This window comes from Hemitrygon akajei, chromosome 25 (genome assembly GCF_048418815.1).
Source record: "Hemitrygon akajei chromosome 25, sHemAka1.3, whole genome shotgun sequence".
In the NCBI taxonomy this organism is placed as follows: domain Eukaryota; kingdom Metazoa; phylum Chordata; class Chondrichthyes; order Myliobatiformes; family Dasyatidae; genus Hemitrygon; species Hemitrygon akajei.
In genome coordinates this window covers 46,448,309-46,465,812 of record NC_133148.1, presented here as the reverse complement: position 1 = coordinate 46,465,812, position 17,504 = coordinate 46,448,309, and the positions used below count along the sequence as shown (strand labels likewise).

The following is a 17,504-nucleotide window of genomic DNA, read 5'->3' as shown; positions in this document are numbered from 1 at the left end:
CAAATGTTACATTCCAGTGATATTTGCTAAAGTCACCTGATTGACCTCTAACACCTTCTTATTGGTTCTGATCGAGAAGTGACAACAGGTAATCTATGGCTCTTTGTCCTCAATCAGCAATCAGCTTGATCACACAGTGCAGAGACAGATCCCAACAATCACAGACCTGCATGTTATATCCAACCAAAGAACATCTCACATATGTCTTCTTCTTTGGAAATGATGCCTGGGCGGTCCAGCACATCATTTTGTCTACTTCAAAACACTGATCAAGCCAAGCAACTTCATTTCACAAAATGGAAGTCATAGAGTCTCGTCATAAAGTGGCAGCCTCCATACCTTCAAACACACGGCAAGAATAAAGACAATAGGTCTGTTTGATTCCGCTGTCCTGATTCATCCAAATTCACTAATCTATAGATGGTAGTTCTTTCTGACCAACAGTGCATTGGGAGACGACCTCAACAACTTCACTTGAGTGTAATTACACAAAAGTGACACTAACCTGAACAAAGGGTTATTTTATTAATTTATCATTTCCCATCAATCACTGATCGCTCTAGAACTGAGGGACTTGCTGCCTCATTCCTGATGGTGATTCAGGTTCAGCTGTGTTGCTGCCGGTCTGGAATCACATAGCAACCAGACCAGACGAGATTTCTTTTCAGAAGTTACCACAGCAAATACTACAAATTCTTCCAGAGTCTACATTTTATTCATTTATTATTTGAATTTAAATTCCCATCCACTGGGTTGGGATTTGAACCCATTTTGCCAGTTCATCAGTCCCTAACTTATGGATACACTCTGATCATTGCTGCTCATTTCAAGACAGACAGAGGCTGCAGTGTTTGTAAGCAAGAACGCTAAAGCTACAGGCACCAGCAGAAGTAGTGCAGGTGTATGAGTGAGCAGAGTTGAAAGAATACGATGTTTTCTGAAGTTTGTGTTGGTGGTGAAGGTTGTGGAGATGGGGAGAGGCACAGCCACAGTAAGACTGGAATGTCGGGATGTGAAGTTATTAAATGAGTGAATCCCAGGATCAGCCCAGATGGAGAAAGGGATTCTCATCAATCAACAGTGTTCATTGTTACTGATCAATGGCACTGAGTTTCCAAGCAAAGAATATACTGAGCTGTGTCTCTGCTGAGAAATCTGCATGCTTCTCTGTCTCACAGTGAGCCAATTGGTACAGTTATTAGAAAGGGATTCAATACCTAGTTATCACATCCTTTGTTCTGATTTTCTTTTCTGAATCAAAACTTACAGGAATATGAGACATGTGATTCCGTCCTGGGTGTTTCGGTTATTCTGTTTGCATTAAATGCAGCTGACATGTAGTGATGATCTGTCTCGACCTAACACAACCAATAGAAATATCTCCATAAGATTCTGAGCATTTCCATTTCTAATCCACAGAATTGTCAGTCTTTATTCAAAATCCTGACATTGAAGAGATGTGGATCGACAAGACTGCTACCGTGAAGTGCACGGTTATCTGTACAGATCCCGAAGATATCCACATCTCTTGGCACGTGGGCGGGAAGGAGAAAACTAAAGGAATTCACACCCATCAAGCTGAGAGGGACGGGTCCCGATACAGAGTCCTCAGCGAACTCCAGATCAGTGTGGAGGAGTGGTTCAGTGGGGTAGAGTACGAGTGCTCTGCTCAGGGATCTCCTTCATCTACCCGAGTGTCAGCACGGACCAATAGTACCAAAGGTGGGCAAGAGACCAGAGATTAAATGGCCAGCATTAGCTACCGGAGTCAAAATGTTTGATGTTTCCTGTTTTCTTGTCTATTCCAGTCGAGATAAAAAGTCCCAAGGTCAGACTGCTGCCTCCATCACAGGAAGAGACCAAGAAAAGGAAAACAGCCACACTGGAGTGTGTGGTCTCCGGATTCTACCCGGACCAAATAAATGTCATCTGGGAGAAAGGCAGCACCGTGATCACCACCAACACCAGCGCTACACCGACCACTCTGGAGCAGGGGTGGACTTTCAGTGCCAGACACTTCCTGACTGTGAGTTTACAGGAGTGGAAGACAGAATCAGTCTTCAGCTGTACCGTGATTCATCGTCCCTCCGACACCCGTATCAAGAAGCAAGTGAAGAACGTTCAAGGTAGGGTCCTGGGACTCACCCCATTATTGAAATTGTTTACATTGTGCTATGAATTCAAGGTCAACACTAAATCACAGTGCAGCCCTGGTTTAGTTATGTGAGTGAACTGATAAAGTTCTAAGTACAAAATACATTTATTATCAAAGTATGTGCACCATATACAAACTCTTCTTGCAGGCAGCCACAAAACAAAGAAACACAATGGAATTCAGAGTCAAAAGTCCAATGTGTGAAAAAGAAAGAACAAATTGTGTAAACAATAAAAAGATTCAAACAAACAATCCACAGAACCTGAACCGCAGAGTCCCCTGAAGTAAATCCACAGCCACGTCACCAGTTCAGCACTGCAACCGGTCCAGGAGACCGATGGCTGCAGGCCACGGCCACGGAGCCAGGCTCAGTGCTGAGGTGAGTGCCGATGGCTGCAGGCCGCAGGTGCAGAGTCAGTTCAGTGCTGAGGTGAGGGAAGCCTCACAGCGTAGTGAGCTGAATACCTGAGTCTCAATGCCTTAATCTTTTTAATCTCGCTTAAATCGGACAATTATTGGTTGTTTTCTGCTCTCAACTAACATTGTTCAGAACTTTACCACAGAAATAATTGTATCTCAGAAAATGTTTCCATAACTTGACAGGAATCCAGATCATTTCACTGGACAGGCACTCTGGAGATCCCTGATACCTGTCTTCAGGAAAATGCTCTCTCCCTCTGCCTTTGAGCAATATCCCAGCCTTCAACTAGTTCCGCAGTTGTGACTGAATTTCCAGCAGAGCAGCTCTCCCTCTGCTCCTGTGTGGGAATGGTCAGCCTGGACAATGTGTAGAAGCCTCTGCAGGGTGGCTTAAACACACAACATTCTGACAAAGCAGCAGCAAAATTTAGTTACACCTAATAGAGAAAAAAGTGCATTTTATATTTGTGACTAAAATTAAATGTTTCTCATACTTAAATTTTGAAATATGAAGTGTATTTTCTGCAATATTTTTATGGAAAACTTTTCTCTGTTTCACGTTCTACGGACACACTCTGAAATGCTGGGTATTTGTTTTAATAAGTTGCTGGTAACAATTTAAGTGACCATGGAACTACAAAAACAATCTAAGGGCCAATCTGGTTCATTTACATTCACTCAGGGTACTTACCCTGTCTGCTCAAAAAGGGAGATTCCTTTCTTCACCAGTGTTGATAGGTCTCATCTCATCTTGATGGGACTGGAAAATCACTGACCAGAGATGAACAGGAAATGCTGGTCTTGTCAGTGACAAACGTCCAGTGGGGAATGATGAAATAATAATTTTCAACGTTTCTCCCAGATGACTGTTCAGATACCCACCCCTCAGTCACTTTAAGCAAACCTTCCTTCGAAGAGATCTGGACAAAGAGGACAGCGACCATTCTGTGTGAGGTGGTTCACAGTGATTTACAGGGATTCAGTGTAACCTGGCAGGTGGACGGAAGGAAGAGGGAAGATGGGGTGAGGACTGTGGGTCCAGACAGCAATGGAGGTGAAGACATGATCACCAGCAGACTGACAGTCCCTGCTGCAGAGTGGAACAGTGGGGCTGAGTACTCGTGTGTGATAGAAGACAAGAGTTTGCCAACACCAGTGAAGAAATCCATCAGGAAGGACACAGGTACGTGTGGACAGAATTCAGTGTGAGTCTGATCTCAGCAATTTGACAGATTTATCACCATCCAGCACTGTGATAGACGATAGAAAATGAGAACAGGAGCAGGTCACTGGGTCTCTCGATCTGCTCAACCATTCAATCTGGTCTCGGCTGATCATCCAAATTCAATCCCTATCCCTGTTTTCTCCAGATATCCATTGACCCATTCACATGAAGAAGTATATACAACCCATTCTTGAATGTATTAGATGATAATTCTTCAAGTGCTTTCTGTGGGAGAGAGCTCCACAGGTTCTCACTCCCTCTCACACGTACACAGCTGAGACTGCCACCCCTGCTCCAGGGGAGATGGAACAAACAGCACAGGATGATGCAAGTCCAGGGGCTGAGTTCCACTTTCTGTCGAGTTCTGTGTTCAGATAAAGTAAAGTCTCTCAGATTTAGAAATTGTTCATGTTGCTACAAGACCAGAGTGTGTCGGGTAAGGAGGGAATTACTGGAAGATTCATTCTAACTGAGATTCTCTCTGTTCCAGGTGGTGTTGTGACTCATCCTCAGGTCTACCTCCTCCCACCTTCATCGGATGAGGTAGACACCGATCAGACTGGGACCTTGATGTGTCTGGTCACTAAGTTCTCTCCCGCAGACATCTATGTGGCCTGGATGGCCAATGACACCCTTCTGAAGACAGGGTTTGTGAACCAGCCAGTGACCAAGGACCCCAGAAAAGGCTGGAACACAATGACCAGTCAGCTGAAGGTTTCTCCTGAGGAGTGGAAGAGCGGCACCACTTTCTCCTGTGTGGTGGGTCATGAGTCGCTCACAACCAACCTGTTCCGAAGCATCAATAAATCTCACAGCAAACCCACCCTGGTCAATCTCTCACTTGTTCTGACTGATAGTTTTAAATCTTGTGTGTAACACTGTGTGATTCAATCCATGAAACCCTAGTTTTGTTAGTTTTATGATTATTAGTTATCAGAGAGGATTATTTAGCTGATTAAAACATGGTAAAAACCTGGACCTTTTAAAATAATTAAAATTGAAATTAAGATCAAGAACAAAATTAAACAATAAACATGATTCAGCACAAATCTCTGAATTTGTGTGTACATTCTCAGACCTTCTTCTGCCATGTTTGAATGGATTTCAACCCTGTGTGGGACGGCACAATGTATTAAATCTTTGTATCTGTCAATGTACTGATCCAAGTTCAATAAATATGACATAAATATGTCTTGGTTGTGATTTTTGGTGATGGAAAATAAGGAACTTTCCACATGAGGTGTGGTGGGTGATGCACACTCAGGGAGAAATAGTAATCTTTGTATCTATGGTGTCTAAACCCTTCCTGCATCAGGAGTCCCAACGATCAGCTGTCAACAAATGGTCAGAGAAATTTGAAACTATGGCCATCTGACAAAGAGTTGAGAGTGCCAACCACTGACCAGACAATATATTTGTGTCAAAGATGTCAGATCACTGTTTGAGGACTCCTTGTCCCCACTAACTTGGCTGCTCCTCATCTCGTGCCTGTGTGTCACTAATTGCATGAACCGTATCATTGTTGGGAACTGTTGTGTTGTAATGGCGCAGTAAAACATCTGTCTGTCAGGGCAGACGGTTTACATCTGTACCGGAGGGGGACTAATATCCTGGTGGGAAGGTTTGCTAATGCTGCATCGTGAGGGTGGGGACTGGTTAAACTAGAGTTGCAGGGGATGAGAACCAAGGTGGCAGGACAGATAGTGGAGAGATTGGGGAATCAGATGGCAGGAATTAGAAGGTTGAGCATGTTCTGAGCTGCGTTTATTTCAATGCAAGAAGTATTGTAGGAAAAGCAAATGAGCTCATGTCATAGATCAACACATGGAATTATGATATTCTAGCCATTAGTGAGACTTGGTTGAGGGAGAGGCAGGATTGGCAACTCAATATTCCAGGGTTCTGTTGTTTTAGACACGTCAGTGCAGGAGGGGTTAAAGAGGGAGGGGTGGTGTAACTAGTCAGGGAAATTGTCATAGCAGTGATCCGTCAGGAGAGACTGGAGAACTCCTCTTGTGAGACTTTATGGATGGAAATGAGAAATAAGAAAGGTATGACCACATTAATGGGACAATATTATATACTACCCAACAGTCTGCAGGATTTAGAGGTACAAATTTGTTGGGAGATCACAGACTTTTGCAAGAAACATAAGGCTGTGATAGTAGGAAATTTCAACTTTCCACATTTTGACTTGGACTCTCAGACTAAAAAAGGGATAGAATTTGTCAAATGTATTCAAGAAAGTTTCCTTAATCAGTACATAGAAATCCCAGCAGAGTGTGTGCGATACTTGATTTCTTATTCAGGAATGAGACAGGGCAGGTGACAGAAGATTGTGTACGGGAACACTTTGCATCTACTGATCATAATGCCATTAGTTTCAAAATAAATATGGAAAAAAGATAGATCTGGTTCCTAGGTTCAGATTCTAAATTGGAGAAGGCCAATTTTGATGGTATCAGAAAGGATCTGGTAAGTGTGAATTGGGACAGGCTTTTCTCTGGCAAAGGTGTACTTGGTAAGTGGAAATCTTTCAGAAGTGAAACTTTGAGAGAACATTGCTTGTATGTGCCTGTCAGAATTAAAGGCAACAACGACAGGTTTAGGAAGTCTTGGTCTTCAAGAGATGCTGAGGCACTGATGAAGAAGAAAAGGGAAGTGGACAGCAGGTATAGGCAGGTAGGAACAAATGAGGTACTTATGAAGTGTAAAAAATGCAAGAAAACCCTAAAAAGAAATAAGAAGGGTTAAAAGAATGGACGAGGTTGTCCGAGCAGACGAAGTGAAGGGGAATCCTAAGGGATTCTACAGATCTGTTAAGAGCACAATGACTGCAAGGAACCAAGTTGGTTCTCTCGAAGATCAGAATGGTAATCTCTGCATGGAGACAAAGGGGATGGGGAAATCTTAAATGGATTTGTTTGCATCTGTATTTACTTGGGAGACAGACAAAGAGTCTATAGAAGTGAGGCAAAGCAGAAGTGAGGACATGGACCCTTTACAGATTACAGAGGAGGAGATAGATAGATAGATACTTTATTCATCCCCATGGGGAAATTCAACTTTTTTCCAATGTCCCATACACTTGTTGTAGCAAAACTAATTACATACAATACTTAACTCAGTAAAAAAAATATGATATGCATCTAAATCACCATCTCAAAAAGCATTAATAATAGCTTTAAAAAGTTCTTAAGTCCTGGCGGTAGAATTGTAAAGCCTAATGGCATTGGGGAGTATTGACCTCTTCATCCTGTCTGAGGAGCATTGCATCGATAGTAACCTGTCGCTGAAACTGCTTCTCTGTCTCTGGATGGTGCTATGTAGAGGATGTTCAGAGATATCCATAATTGACCGTAGCCTACTCAGCGCCCTTCGCTCAGCTACCGATGTTAAACTCTCCAGTACTTTGCCCACGACAGAGCCCGCCTTCCTTACCAGCTTATTAAGACGTGAGGCGTCCCTCTTTTACGTCTTTTAAGATGTTTACTCTCTTTAAGCAAATTAAGGTGGATAAATTCCCAGGGCCTGACAAGGTGTTCCCTCGGACCCTGTGGAAGGAAAGTGCAGAAATTGCAGGGGGTTGGTGGCTGGCAGAGATATTTAAAACATCCTTAGCGCCAGGCGAGGTATAGCTGACATTGTTCCACTGTTTAAAAAAGGCTGTAAAAATAAACCAGGAAATTATAGGCCAGTGAGCCTGACATCTGTACTGGGAAAGTTATTGGAAGGTATTCTAAGGGACCAGATAAATGAGTTTTTGGATAGACTTGGACTGATTAAGGACAGTCAGCATGGCTTTGTGTCTAACCAATCTTATGGAGGTTATTGAGGAAGTTACTAGGAAAGTTGATGAAGACAAGGCAGTGGCTGTTATCAACATGAACCTCAGCATGGCATTTGACAAGGTCCCACATGAGAGGGTGGTCAGGAAGGGTCAGTAGCTCGGCATTCAAGATGAGGAAGTAAATTGGATTAGTCATTGGCTTTGTGAGGGAAGTCAGAAATTGGTAGTCAATGGTTGCCTCTCTGACTGGAGACCTGTGCTTCAGGGATTGATGCTGAGTCCACTGCTGTTTGTCATCTTTATCAATGATTTGGATGACATTGTGGTTAACTGGATCAGCAAATTTACAGTTGACCACAAGACAGAGGGTGTAGCAGACAGCAAGGAAGACTATCAGAGCTTGCAGTGGGATCTGGACCGGCTGGTAAAATGGGCTGAAAAATGGCAGAGGGAATTTAATGCAGACAAGTGTGAGGTGTTGCACTTCGATAGGACTAGCCAGGGTAGGGCTTACACAGTGAACGATAGGACACTGAGGAGTACAGTAAACAAAGGGATCTGGGAATACAGGTCCATAATTCATTGAAAGTGGAGGCACAGGTAGATAGGATCTCAAAGAAATGTTTTGGCACACTGGCCTTCATAAATCAAGGTATTGAGTACAGGAGACAGGATGTTATGTTTAAGTTGTGACTAGATGGGCCTGTTTTCTATGACTCAATGACTGTCTGACAGTGACCAAGACCAGCCAGTCTATGTCTGCATTGCTTGGAGTTATTGACAGTCTGCAGAACATTTTCAGCTGACATGGACTGCCTACATCCATCAAATCAGGTAATGGACCTCAATTCAGAAGGCCAATTACAGGGAATATTGTGAGAGTAATGGAATCAAACGACTGAGAACAGTGCCCAAAGTGGGCTCAGGCAAATGGTGAAGTGAAGCGCCAAAATACATCACTGATGGAAAGGATGAGGACTGCCTGATTGGAAACGTGAACTGAGACTGTGTACAGATGTGTGGAACATGCCAACACAGGGAAAAGTCCACCTGAACTTCTCACAACCACAAAGTGAGGGGGAAGTTACCACATCAAGGAGGTACACACAACAGAACTGGAAGTACGGGATCAGGACGCAGAACGAAAAGGAAAATTCAACCCGTATGCAGATAGCCACAGAGGAGCTCAAAAGTCTACTGTCAAAGTTGGGGACACTGTGCTTATCCAGCAAGAAAAAGTGGACAAATTCGCCACACCTTTCAACACAACACACAGGGTGATGAGGAAAACAGGAAAACCAGTGGTAGTTGAATCTCCAACTGGAGTGCAGTATGCAAGGAACACCACATATGGAAAAAGTTCAACACAAGGACTTTCGGCAAACAGGAGAAAATTCAAAGATTTCACAATGAGATACTGAGAGGGGATGATGGACAGTTATGGATAAGTTCAGTTTCACTGTGAGCAAAATCCATTACCAGACTTTGAAAGCAAAGAGAAACTGGTAGAGAGACTGCAAAGGGTTAGGAAACAACCTCTGAAGTTTCACAGTTTTGTTAAGTAGAAAGTAGAGCTTAAGTTGTGGGTTTGTAACAATGTAAACTGTTGTAAGTGGAAAATGAAGTTTTCAGTTCCAGAGTTATTAAGTTGAAACAGAAAATGTGTTGGTTATAGTCATGCATTTCAGAGAATACTGTTGAATTGAAATGATTAAATCTGTGAGTTGAATGTGTTCTAAGACATTGAAGTTCACTTCTCAGGAAAGGAGCAACACCGTGTATTGAAATGGTAAGGTCAGTTAATGTAGTTTGACAATTGTCAAGTTCGCTGATGATGTCATCAGTCTGGGACAGAACAACACACGATGTGAGGGAGCATGGAAGCGAGAATAAGAAAAAAAGACACGTTCAGAGCATAAAGGATCGAGTCATGATATATGTACTGTCTAATTAATACTAAGATAGGTTGCAAATACACCACACCACCTTCTTGAGGCACCCCCTGTTGAAGGTGTCATCAACACTGGACGGTGGTCGGGGCCCATGATAGAGCTGGCTGAGTTTACAACTTTCTGCAGCTTTTTCCGATTGTGAAGTAGTTAGAATGTTCTCCATGCTACATCTGTAGAAATCAGCGAGAGTCTTTACTGACATACCAAATGTACTCAAACTCCAAATGAGATGCAGCCACTGTCATGTCTTCTTTGTGATTGCATCAATATGCTGGACCAAGGATAGATCATCAGAGATACTAACACCCAGGAACTGGAAACTGCTCACCCTTTCCACTGCTGATCCCTCAATGAAGACTGGTGTGTGTTCCCACGACTTCCCCTTCCTGAGACAGGAAGATTTCAGGAAATGTTGTCTTTGGTCAGAAACTGCATTTCTCATTGCAATTCACAGATCTGATACTGCATTTTATTGGCATTCCAGCAGCTAAATGTCACGTAGCTGGGCAACTGACCTGCAGTCCCTGCTGTGACCTGACTGGCTCCTTGATGTTTGACTTTGTTTTCTCAGTCAAAGGTTGTAAGCAGAGATGAGCAACCCACTCTGCAAACAAACCTGATTTCATTCCAATGTACAATTCTGTACAAATTGAGCTTCAGGATAAGTCTGAGCTGAAGTTGTCAAGCCAGCTGACAGCAGATATTGTCCAGTTTGTAAATTTTCTATTTCTCATCTACAGAGTTGTCTGTCTTTATCCAAAATCCCTCCATTGAAGAGATGTGGATCAACCAGACCGCTACTCTGGTGTGTATTATTGTGGGTGCTGATCTGAGCCAGGTCCAAATCCACTGGCAGGTGAACGAGGGGGAGAAAATCAAAGCAAATGTGACCAAAAAACCGAGAGAGGAAGGGACCCGAGACACAGTGATCAGCCAACTCCAGACCAGTGTGGAGGAGTGGGCCAGTGGGGTGGAGTACACTTGCTCTGTCCAACAACCTTCTTCAACCTCACCAGTATCAGCACGGAGAAAAAGTACCAAAGGTGGGCAAGAGGTCAGCAATTAAAATGGACAACATTGTTACCTCAGTAAAAATGTTTGACATTTCCATTGTTTACCCATCAGTTCCAGTGGAGACAAAAGGTCCCAAAGTCAGACTGCTGCCCCCGCCAGAGGGAGAGACCAAGAGTGGGAACACGGTCACCCTCGAGTGTGTTGCCTCTGGATTCTACCCAAACCAAATAACTATCACCTGGGAGAAAGGGGACTCTCTGATCTCTTCCAACATCAGTGTGAGACCAGCTGCTCTGGAACAGGCGGGGACTTTCATTGCCAGCTACGTCCTGACCGTGAGCACAGAGGAGTGGAAGGAAGGCTCAGTTTTCAGATGCACAGTGTCTCATCCCCCCTCCAACACCACCGTCAGGCTGGATGTGAAAAACATTCAAGGTATGATTCTGAGATTCACTCCACTGTTGACATCCTCTGCCACAGCCACAACCCAGGGCCAAGCAAGGTCAATAGGTAACGGCAAGTGTGGCATTGTTGTGGTTGTGTGAGTGGATTAATAATGCAGAGGCAGAGAGTGGGAAAGAATCAGATTTCATCCGATGGTACTAGTACCAGGGTCACTGGCCTACAGTCTGTTCCCAAGCCTCAGGACAATGGCGTGAACACACAACCAGAGGTGACTGTGCACAATTCTGGTTTTAGATTACAAACTGTTTCACTCATGTTCTTTGGTTTCTTCCTACCCTGTTTGCCCATATCCATCAGTCCCACACCAAACTCTTCACTGCTCTGTGATCGGCCGGCTGGAGCAGAGCAAGGAATGCCGGCCTTGTCAGTGAGGGAATGATGAAATAATGACTGCAGGATCAATGTTTGCTCACCAGCGTCTCGGAGACATGAAGCAAGTCTATCTGTCAGCAGAACTGGAGGAACTGCGTTCCACTGGAGCAGGCATTGTGGAATGTAACTGGACCCAGACAGTTGTTGAGTTCCAGTAAACCAGAGAGATACACAGTACTCAGCCAGGCACAGAACTAGTGCTGAAGCAATGGTACAGAGTACACTTGTGATGCTATCTCAATGTTATCCCTTTCTCTGTCCATAAATGTTCTCTAACCTGCTGAATACTTTCCACAATTTCCCTTTCATTTCCAAATGTAAAAACCTTTACATTTTAGATGTGGAGAGATCACTAGTGATGTAAGCATTGGCCTGGATGGAGTAAGAGCAGAATATTCCCGGTAAACATCATAAGAAAAAAAGGCCTTTCCCAATAGGAACCCTCTGAAGTTACCCTTCCCCACCAGATGAGATGGAAAGAAGTTGGGTCACTGGGTTCTCTGCAGCAGAGATTCCCATGGACAGAGTGGCTGACAGCTCCAATTGTCAACCTCCAATTGATGGTTGATCCTACAACAGTGCGGTTCACATCACTGAAACAAGCAAGATTACCTGCAAGTCCATTCTTATTAGCTCAAAATGGAAATATATATTTCATGACTAAATACATCAAAATAAATTATCAACATTTCTAAGATCCTGCAGTTATTGTTAAAACTTCTGTGTGTGAGGTCTGATCCTGTTGGAAACTTGTGTAGACAACTTGAGAGGTTAAATGTCAGCCTGTGTTTGTGTAATCAAAATTCAATAAAGAAGGTATGGAAAGCATTCGGCTGCCAGTGTTCTGTGCCGGTATGTTTAGGATAAAAGTGTGTGACTTAAACATGAGGGGTGGGAGGTGTTGCCTAGTTGGTTCTGAGCTTCATTGTATAAGCAGTTAAACATTCAAGTAGATATAGGTATATGTGTATTATAGTTTCCACTGTGCAAATGATGGAACATTCTGCATTGGTCCACAGTTTGAAATATGCAAAGTTAATTGACAGGGAAAGGTATTTTATCACCTTTGTGAAGACATTTGGTGAACTCATTCAGAAAGTGGAGAGTTACAGAAAGAAGGGACAATATGTAGCCAGTGATGCCCTGGGACCTGCAGCAATGTGTTCAGTGCTGACACTATTCACTGGATCAAAGAGTCAAAGGTTCATTTATTGTCAATATTGTATAATATATGGATAGATTATCATCTATCCATATACAACTCTGAAATTTGATTCTCCAGATAGCCAAGAAAACAAAGAAAGTACATGAAAATTGTTCAAAGAAAAACAGCAAACCCACCACCCATCTAAATAAGAACAGCACCCGATCATCACCCCCCAGAAACACCCTCTCCCACACAAAACAGAACAGAAACATCAAACCCCAAAAGGCAACCCCTCCCCCCCACAAAAAGCTAACAGAACACCAACCCCCAAACACCCTCCCCTCACACAGCACAACAGTCCGATCCATAAACACAGAACCACAAAACCATCTCCGATATCACTGACATTCATTGAAAGAGAAGAGAGGGACACCACACGAGGCAGAGGCCAACCCACCTGTCACAGCGAGCCACACAACAACAGGCCGCTCACAGAATCCATCTCCAGCAGTGATCAAAAGGCAAACAGTCAGTGCTGATATTGGGCAGATACCCACATGACAACTTTGCCACTCACATAACACTGGCAAATCTATCAGCACTCTGTAAGGTTTTAACTACAGAGATAATAATCGATGAAATGAATAGGCAAGAACCAGCTCAAGGTCTTGGGACTACATCTAGGAAGGGACAGACTGTCTTGGAGAGAGTGCTGAGCATACATGCACTCCCCGGTGCAAATTACAAGTTGGGATGATGTTAAATGAGAGTGTAGCTTCTGTAATGAAGAACACTGATGGAAGATCTGGTCAACATTTTTGGTGGAGCGAACATAGTCGATGAGGAGAAACGAGTTCATTTAGTTCTGCCCAGGGGCTCCCAAGTTACAAATGACATGCTGTAAGGAAACGTGACTCAAATCATCAAGTTAAGTCGAGTTTATTGTCATGTGCACAAGTACCTTGAGGTGCAGGTAAAATCAGAAATTTGCTGCCAGCATCACAGGCATGTAGCTTCAGAGAACACACTAAATCCTAATTTTACATAAATCATCCAAGACAATGAAGAGGGAAAAAAGGCAGTGCAGGACAATACATTCATGCAAAGAAAAACAGACATTCAACTTGAAGAGCTTCATGGAAGTTTGGAACAGTCTTCCACAATGTCAGGTCTGTAGGACAATTTAAACATGAGAGTGAATGGTTTGGATAATCCCAGGGATCAATGGATCTGAGGAAAAATCAGGCCAATGCAGTTGGTCAAAGATCAACTACGATGTCATTGAATGGTGGAACTGACTCAGGCCTCCTGTGTTCCTGTCTTCCGTTTGTCTTGACGTGATGAGGATGTTGTTGATCTTCAGGAAACATCAACTCTCTCACTTTCTCAATTCTTTCAGAAACCTGCACAGACTTGACAGGAGAGGAGGGGAAGGAAGAACAGGGACACGTGGATGGAAATGACAATGTGCTTACAGTTGCTGCCTTTGCCGTTCTGTTCATCATCAGTTTCCTCTACAGCACATTCGTCACCGTTGTCAAGGTAACTAATTGATTGACAGAGGCATCCCATGAAACCCAAACTTTCACCTTCCTTATCTCACCACATTGCTTTCTCTGACACTGTAATCCCAACGACAGCACAATCAGCTGACAATGCAGTCTGAGGCCCCTCACAACCCCTGGGACTTTACACCTTTCCTCATTAGTACCATTCTCTGGGCCTTGATAAGCAGAAGGTGGCAGAATGTGAATGGGTATTTGGGGCAACAATTGTGAACTTAAGGAAATCAAGCATTGAGGGAACAGCAGGGTAAGGGTCAGAAGAGGATGATTTGGCAGATGAATGTGTGGCTGAGGAACCGGTGTAGGGGGCAGGGTGTCACATTTCTGGATCACTGTGATCACTGCTGGGGAAGGTGCAACCTGTACAAAAGGGATGAATAACACCTGAACCTGAGGGGGACAAATATCCTTGTGGGCAGGTTGGCTAGAGCTCTTCAGGTGGGTTTAAACTAATTTGGCAGGGGGATAGGAAATGGAGTGATAGGGTGGAGGATCGAGACATTAGTTTACAAACAGAAGCAGTGTGTAGTGAGATTGCTAGCAAGCAGGGACTGATGATTGGGTTAAAATGCAGTCAACAGGATGAGTTGCAATGTAAAAGGAGGACAAAATAGAATTCAATGCTTGCAGTATATGGAATAATGTAGATGAACTTGTGGCACAGCTACAGATTGGATTGCATGATGTTGTGGCATCACTGAATCATGGCTAAAAGAAGATTACAGCTGGGAGCTTAACGTCCAAGGATACCCATTGTGACAAAAGGACAGGCAGGTAGGTAGAGGGGGTGGGTTGGCTCTGTTGGTAAAAAATGAAATCAAATCAATAGAAAGAGATGGCATAGGATCAGAAGGTGTAGAATCATTGTGAGTAGAGTTAAGGAATTGCAAGGGTAAAAAGACCCTATAAAGAACAGTGGCAAATATGTGTCTACTAATTACAATAGGAGATAGAAAATGCATGTCAAAAGGGCAATGTTACAATAGTCATGGGGGATCTCAATATTCAGGTAGATTGGGAATATCAAGTTGGTGCTGGATCTCAAGAGTGGAAATTTGTAGAATGCCTACAAGATGGCTTTATAAAGTAGGTCATTGTTGAGCACATCAGGGGATTAACTATTCTGGATTGGGCATTGTGCAATGAACTGGAATTGATTAGAGAGCTTAAGGTAAAGGAACCCTTAGGGTCCAGTGATCATAATATGATAGAACTCACTCTGCAAATTGAAAAGGAGAAGCTAGAGTCAGATGTATCAGTATTACAGTGGAATAAAGAAAGTTGCAGAGGCATGAGAGAGGAACTGGCCAAAATTGTTTGGAAGGGGACATTGGCAGGGAATACAGCAGAGTAGCAATGCCTGGAATTTCCCTGAGTAATTCAGAAGGCACAGGATAGACACATCCCAAAGAAGAAGAAGTATTCAAAATGCAGGATGACACAACCATGGCTGACAAGAGAAGTCAAAGCCAACACGAAAGTCAAACAACAGGCATATAATAGAGCAAAAATTAGTAGGAAGTTAGAGGATTGGGAAGCTTTTAAAAATCAACAGAAGACAACTAAATAAAGTCAGAAAGAAAAAGATTGAATACAAAGGTAAGATAGACAATAATATTAAAGAGGATACCAAAAGTCTCTTCACATACGTAAAGTGTAAAAGAGAGGTGAGAGGAGATATTGGAATGCTGGAAGATAATGCTGGAGAGGTAGTAATGGGGGATAAGGAAATGGTGGATGAACTGAAGAAGCACTTTGCATCAGACTTCACTGGGGAAGGCACTAGCAGTATGATGGAAGCTCAGGAGTGTCGGGGGAAGAAGTGAGTGTTATTACCGGGGAAAAGGTGCTTTGGAAACTGAAAGTCAGCTGGATCAGATGGTCTACACTCTAGGATTCTGAAAGAGGTGGCTGAAGAGATTATGAAGGCGTTAGTAATGATCTTTCAAGAATCACTAGATTCTGGCATAGTTCTGAAGAACTGGAAAATTGTAATTGTCATGCCACTCTTCAAGAAGGGAGAGAGGCACACAAAAGGAAATTCTAGCCCAGTTAGCCTGACCTCAGTGGTTGGGAAGATCTTGGAGTCGGTTGTCAAAGATGGGGTTTCTGCTCCTATGACTTATGGTCTTACTCAGGACATGAAACTTTAGCCCAACTATGTATCACACTACAGGTCTGAACTGGTACTCAGATTCATGTTTTGTGGTGACCTCAGAGAATACTGACAGACACCTCTTCATGGGCTTCCATCTCCTGCAATGAGGACAGACCGCCTGTTATTTAGTTCACCTGTCCTCACGGGTTAAGGTCTGTGCTGCACCTTGTCACACACAATATCATACTCTCCTGTCTATATTTCAGGCTCAGCAGTGACCAGCAGATACACGCCCCACATTCAGACAAGAGATCCCTGTGTGGCTGCGATGTTTGGAAATGGAGTCTCCATCTCACTCACTCGGCAATCCGAGGCTACTGCACTGCAACTGCTCATTTCAGAATATAAACCTCTAGATGCACCGGGGATGCCAGATGGGAAATGGGGGCACAGAGCCGGTTAGGTGGGCGGAGGGACAGCAGTGGATGATACACTGGGAAAATGGCAGGATATGTGACACTGGAGGGGGTATTCAGGAGGGGAGAGGAAGGTAAGGTTAAGGCTTGGGAATGGGGAGCAGGGGATGGGGGTGTAGTTTGTGATGGACAGGAGGGAGGTGAGGAAGTGGTTATTATTGTTATGGAGGAAGAAGGTAAAATGAGAGGGGGGAGTGTGATGGAGAGTGGGTTTGACATCTTGCTCTCTCAAATTTTGTAAATCAGACATTGTGGAAACCATTGCCTGTAGCTTTTCCTTCAGTTTTCTGCTGGAGTTTATGTCATGATTTGAAATTGTATTAATTAAAAAAACAAAAAGGAGACAATGAAGTGACTGGAGTTGATAAAATTGAGGGAAGCCATTCATCCCATCTTAGTTCCCTCATCACTGCAATGACTTCACCTGCCTCCAAGTACAAGTGGGTAATGCATCCCGGGACAAATATCGGAGAGATTTCCAGCCTGTAATATATGAGTGTAGCACTACACATACTACTCCCATTTATGAGGGATTTCTCACAGTGGGAATACTGGGGTGCTGCACCCGAGAAAGATATTCAGGACAACAGAGGCTCATTTGGAAGAGTTTCTCAGAACCCTGTTACACATCCCAGAGCCAGATATTGATGGAATGTTTCATAACGAGTGTCTCAATCCCATATTTCAACACATTATCCTAAATCTCCATACTCCACGTCCCATAAAGCTGTGGGTACAGGAGCTTCTCCATTGCACACACAATCTCCCTTCAATGTCTCAGCTGAAAGGCAGCAGCTCTGTCCCTCTGTACTACAGTGAACAGCC

The 17,504-nt window shown here is 43.5% G+C and overlaps 1 long non-coding RNA gene and 2 gene segments (V, D, J or C); 2 read left to right on the top strand and 1 right to left on the bottom strand.

Annotated features, from left to right (window-relative positions):
- LOC140716605 (Ig heavy chain C region-like) overlaps positions 1-17,504 on the top strand; it is a 104,868-nt gene that overhangs the window by 23,313 nt on the left and 64,051 nt on the right.
- The window catches only part of LOC140716608 (uncharacterized), a 271,347-nt gene that overhangs the window by 247,196 nt on the left and 6,647 nt on the right, over positions 1-17,504 (bottom strand). The gene's annotated exons all lie outside the window — the stretch shown is intronic.
- Positions 93-16,519, top strand: LOC140716606 (Ig heavy chain C region, membrane-bound form-like). The segment is given in 6 exon segments: positions 93-1,722; positions 1,809-2,126; positions 10,283-10,585; positions 10,668-10,991; positions 13,940-14,082; positions 16,470-16,519. Coding segments are annotated over 6 exon segments (1,365 nt in total).